General features: G+C 34.5%; 1 protein-coding gene across 1 annotated transcript in view; it reads right to left on the bottom strand.

Moving 5' to 3' along the window:
- Positions 1–230: 230 nt before the first annotated feature.
- The window catches only part of LOC139457512 (protogenin-like), a 38,840-nt gene continuing 33,070 nt past the window's right edge, over positions 231–6,000 (bottom strand). Inside the window, exon 10 of the mRNA XM_071238898.1 lies at positions 231–726. Coding sequence (XP_071094999.1) covers positions 422–726 — 305 coding nt within the window. The 3' untranslated portion in view covers positions 231–421. The remainder of the gene's footprint in view (positions 727–6,000) is intronic.

The raw sequence follows: 6,000 nt of genomic DNA, 5'->3' as shown, positions 1-6,000 counted from the left end.
TGTGACACAATCGATAATGTAAGGGATAATGCTGTAATAAAGGACTGTAGATCTTCTCGGAAGACCTTCTTGGAGCACACACGTGTTCTCGTCGCTATATATGTGTAATAATTTTGAACGCGACCTAGAACCCCATTTTACCTCATTTCACCTGCTGCGATTAGTCAAGCAAGGGACGAGTCATTATCATATGAATGCATAACATGAAAGTTTATAACAAGAAACCAACAAATTAATATGTGCCTTTATTGTGTGGTTAATGTTGAACAACTGAAACATGCTGGTGCAATTAAGAATGTTCCTATCCTGGTTAATACTGGACATGTGGGCGAGGACTGAACTAGCTGTGTATATCTACTATAGCATCAATCAACATTCACAATCCTTCAAGTCCAGTAGTAAGTTATCTACACACCGTTAATCACAGTAGGTCCTCGCCTGTCAACGTTGTCACACGGACGTACGTGTAGTTACTGGAACCATATTTATTCGCAGCATTTAGCCGAATGTCGTACATTGTTGCCGGTTTCAGACCATCCAGCTTCAGTTGAAGGGCGTGGTCCTCCCTGGGCATGGATGGGTGGGTGATCCATTGACCGTCAGGTTGTCTGTATTCTATGTAGAAACGTTGCTTGGTGTCATCGTTGAAGCCTTTGTCCCATGTGATGATAATGGAACGCGAGTCCACGGTGGCAGCTTGCAGATTCGTTGGTGTATCTGCCTTACCTGTATTGAACACAAGTCAGGACTTAAAAGTACACAATGTTATACCCCAGATCAATAAGACACGGACTACCCTCGGATATTGCACTAAAGCCATATTATCAAAATAAACTATGTCTGTCTTATTGAAACAAAAATAAACCAAAAAGAATGTGTACTGTATGTACTAGTATATATGTATATGTATGTGTATATGTATGTGTATGTGTATATGTATATGTATATGTATATGTATGTGTATATGTATATGTATGTGTATATGTATATGTATGTGTATGTGTATGTGTATATGTATATGTATGTGTATGTGTATATGTATATGTATGTGTATATGTATATGTATGTGTATGTGTATATGTATGTGTATATGTATATGTATATGTATATGTATGTGTATGAGTATATGTATATGTATGTGTATGTGTATGTGTATGTGTATGTGTATGTGTATATGTGTATGTGTATGTGTATATGTATATGTATATGTATGTGCATATATGTATATATGTATATGTATGTGTATATATGTGTATATGTAAATGCATATGTATATGTATATGTATATGTGTATGTATGTATGTATATGTATGTGTATATATGTATATATGCATAAGTATATGTATATGTATGTGTATATATGTAAACATGCATATGTATATGTAGGTGTATATATGTAAATGTATATGTGTATATGTATGTGTATGTGTATATATGTATATATACGTATGTATATGTATATGTGTATATGTATGTGTAGATATGTATATGTGTATGTTTATATGTATATGTATGTGTATATATGTGTATATGTAAATGTATATGTATATGTATATGTGTATGTATGTATATGTATGTGTATATATGTATATACGCATAAGTATATGTATATGTATGTGTATATATGTCTACATGCATATGTATATGTAGGTGTATATATGTATGTGTATGTATATGTGTATATGTATATGTGTATAGCAGCTATGAGGCCGCACGTGCTGCACGTGCCGAAGAACACCAGGTTACTTCTGCGTCTCTGTTTGTTTGTGTCTGTGTTGACGTTGACACTTAGCAACGATGTTGAGTCCAACCCAGGCCCGCCAAAAACCCGCCAACTGACGATTGAGGGAGAGTTTTCTGCTTCTGAAGTCCTAAAAGAACTGAAAGAAATGCGCCAGGAAATAAATGGGAACTTTGATAAACTTAATCGAAAAATTGAATCTGTTGAAAGGGATATGCAATTGGTGATGGAGGAAAACAAAGAACTGAAAGACACTGTGAATAATCTATCAAATAAAGTGGAATATCTGGAGGGACTTAACAAGAGAGATAATCTGATATTCTATAATATTGAAGAATCTACTGGCGAAACCACAAGCGAAATCGAAAATAAACTTAAAGAAGTTATCACCAAAATGGAACTGAGACCCACTGACTTTGTATATGATGACATCAGACGACTTCCTACCAAATCACTGGGACCCAGACCTGTACTCGTGACTATTAGAAATTCGCTTGACAGAAAATCGATATTGAAAGGATCAAGCAAACTGAAAGGATCGCAGTTTGGTATCTCTCAGGATTTTCCAGAAAAAGTACGACAAACCCGACGTAAGTTGAAAACGTTTCTAGATAAAGCAAGAGATGAAATGAAGTATGCAGTACTGAGATATGATAAGATTCAAATTGATAACAAACTGTACAGATTTGATCACATAAATGAAAACCTAATACACATAAAGACATTCTCACCAGTCACTAGGAGTGGTATAAACAACGCGGCAGCAGTGAAGGAATCAACGGAAGCAACAGATACGAATGATGATGATTAGGGGTGTGGCCAACGTCCATTATGCACAGATATCAGCCTAAAACTGTCAGTGTGGAACTGTGAAGGTTTCAAGAGATTACTACAAAAGAGTCTTTCTTTAGATTTTATCAATAAACATCATGTAGCATGTTTCGTGGAATCCTGGTTGAATAAAGAAGATAAAGTAGACATTAATGGATATAATACATACAGCAAAACCAGAACTAAAGCAAGTGGTGCTATCAGAAACTCAGGCGGGATACTCACATTCGTGAATCAAGACATATCATCTAACGTCTGTGAATTACATGGCTGTACTAAAACAGATAATGTCCAGTGGATAAAACTTCAGTTAAACATTACTGTGGTGATAGGCACAGTGTATTACTCTCCAGAAGGATCAACCAGCCCACACTCAAAGGAACAATTGTTTGATATTCTAGAAGAGGATATTGATACGTTTCGAAGTTCTTTTCCTAATTGTGAATTCATTCTACATGGTGACTTTAACGCCAGAACTGGGAATTTTGCAGACTATTTAGAAAATGATGATACCACCTATTTGCCAATTGACGAAAATATAAACTATATAATGGATGAACCCGCCCCAAGAATATCTCAAGACAAAAATGTAAACAAAAGGGGAAAGTCATTGTTAGACTTTTGCAAGAAAAATGAACTCCGTATCTGCAATGGTCGTTTGTTTCAAGATAAAGACATTGGGAAAATAACTTGTGTTGTGAATGAGGGCCAAAGCGTTGTAGATTATGTTTTGTGCTCAAATAACATATTTCACCAGTTTACCAGTTTCGATATTTGTAACGAAGTTGAATCCACACACTTTCCTATCACATACTCTGTCTTGTTCAAGGGATATAGATCACCTAAGTTGACCAACGATACATTATCTAAAAAGTCAAGATATGTCTGGAACGAGAACAAAATGGTAAAATACACTGAAAATTGGAATTTAATATCGGAACATTCTATCCAAGAAATAACAACAATAGCAGCATGTGGGCGTGTCGAGGAAGTTGCTGAAACATTTCACGATTTGCTACTGTCATGTTCAAAGGACTTCAAGAAATCGTCAGTATCCATAGTCAACAAGGGACATAACTGGTGGGATGCGGAATGCTACCAAGCCAGGTGTGACGCACGCCGTAAACTTCGTGCATTTCATGCAACTAACTGTACACGCGACCGCCTCACCTATATCGAAGCATGGAAATCATACAAACATTTATGTCACCTGAAATGTACACGTGCTCTCAATATGAAAAAGGAAAAACTTCAGGAGAGCCTTCTTAATAGGGACAACAAACTATTCTGGTCAATTTTAAAGGGAAAACGACAATTCACTAACCCAGATATTACACCTGCTGAGTGGATAAGACATTTTGAAAGCCACTTTAATAGTATAAGCACTTCACCCGATGAACAATCCTTTATTGAAAGCATAATGGACTTTATTGACTCAATCACCGATGATTTGATAGATACAACTGTAAATACGAATGATTTAGATAGATATATTAGTTATGATGAAATTACTGCTGCAATTTCAGGTATGAAAAAGGGCAAAGCTCCAGGATATAGTGGTATACCAATTGACTTTTTCAAAAATGCTCCATTTGCTTGCGTTAACCTATTACTGACTTTATACAATGCAGTATTGAGAACTGGCATCTATCCAAAACAGTGGTCACTTGGGGCAATACTTCCAATTCATAAAAAAGGAAATGTTAACAATCCTAAAAATTATCGCCCCATAACTTTATTGGAAGTTTCTGGTAAAATATTTGCTAAAATTATATGTGAAAGACTGACCAAATTTGTTGAAACTAATGATATTCTTATCCCTGAACAAGCTGGTTTTAGACATGGATTTCAAACACTGGACAACATCTTTGTTTTAGATACATTGATTGCTAAATACTTTGCTTTGTATAAAGGTCGATTATATTGTTGTTTTATTGACCTTAAAGCTGCATTTGATTCAATTAATAGAAAAAGTATGTTATATAAGATTTGGTTGTACAACATAAAAGGAAGTGTTTTTCGCCTTATTAGAAATATGTATTCCAATGTTCAGTCATGTATTTCACTGCAGGGTGGTTTTACTGATTTTTTCAACTGTTTAAACGGTGTGAAACAGGGATGCCAACTATCTCCATTACTTTTTTCATTGTATATTAATGATATTATAGATTTTTTGAATGTAGATGAGGACAGATGTATAGAACTGGGTATTTGTAATATTTTTATGTTACTGTTTGCAGATGACATGGCACTCTTCGTTAGTACAGTAAAGGGTCTACAAAAAAGACTTGACAAACTATCTGTTTATTGTAAAAAATGGAGCCTCTGTGTTAATGTTGAGAAAACAAAAGTAGTTGTTTTTAGAAAAGGTGGTAGACTTAGGAAATATGAAAAGTTTTATCTTGATAATAGACCATTAGAAATAGTTCCTTCCTATAAATATTTAGGTGTTCAGTTCTCTAGCAGTGGTTCCTGGTATAAAACACAGAAAACTCTGTCTTTTCAAATGTCCAAGGTTTTGAATACAATGCGCTCCCAATGTAACAATTTTAGAAATTTATCATTGCCAGTATTGCTGTATATTTTTGATGTTAAATTGTTTCCAGTGTTGACTTATGGATCTGAAATTTGGGGTTTTCATCCATCGCCAGACGCAACCCGTGTTTATGATACTTACTTTAAGCAATTACTCTGTCTTGGTAGAAACACACCAAATGTTGTTGCTAGAGGTGAAGTTGGATATTGTTCATTAAAAGCTAAGATGTACATCAAAATAATTAAGTATTGGCTGAGATTAATTTAACAACAAGATAATGTGATTTTACAGCAGGCATATTCTTTTCAATATAGGTTAGCTGAATTAGATAAGAGTTGTTGGGCATATAATGTTAAAATGCTTTTATTTAAGTACGGTTTTGGATTTGTTTGGAAAAACCAAAATGTTAATTGTATCACTTCCTTTTTGTCAGAGTTTGAAGAGCGTTGTAAAGAGATTGATTACCAAATGTGGTTTGAGGATTTGTCAAAATATTCTAAATTGAAAATGTACCAGTCTGTTAAGACTGTCTTTAAATTCGAAGAATACCTATCACTTGTCATTGTACATCCTTATAGAAATGCTCTGATTAAATTTAGATGTTCAAACCATAAACTTATGATTGAATACGGACGTACACTTGGTATAAGTGCGAATGAAAGATTCTGTCCATTGTGTATCGTACCTTGTGTCGAAACTGAATACCATTTTTGTATGATATGCCCATTCTATAATGATATAAGAAGTCTATTACCGAAATACTATGTACAAAACCCAACTCTTCTTAAATTCCAACAACTACTGCCATCACAAAATGCCTACACTGTAAATGTCTTAGCGAAATATATTTTCCTGTCAATGAAAAAAAGATGTAAACAACTCAAAATTAATT

This window comes from Haliotis cracherodii, unplaced genomic scaffold, assembly GCF_022045235.1.
Source record: "Haliotis cracherodii isolate W230 unplaced genomic scaffold, xgHalCrac1.p SCAF_12, whole genome shotgun sequence".
Classification (NCBI taxonomy): Eukaryota; Metazoa; Mollusca; class Gastropoda; order Lepetellida; family Haliotidae; genus Haliotis; species Haliotis cracherodii.
Note: the sequence above shows the minus strand (reverse complement) of the source record. Positions and strands in the feature narration are given on the sequence as shown.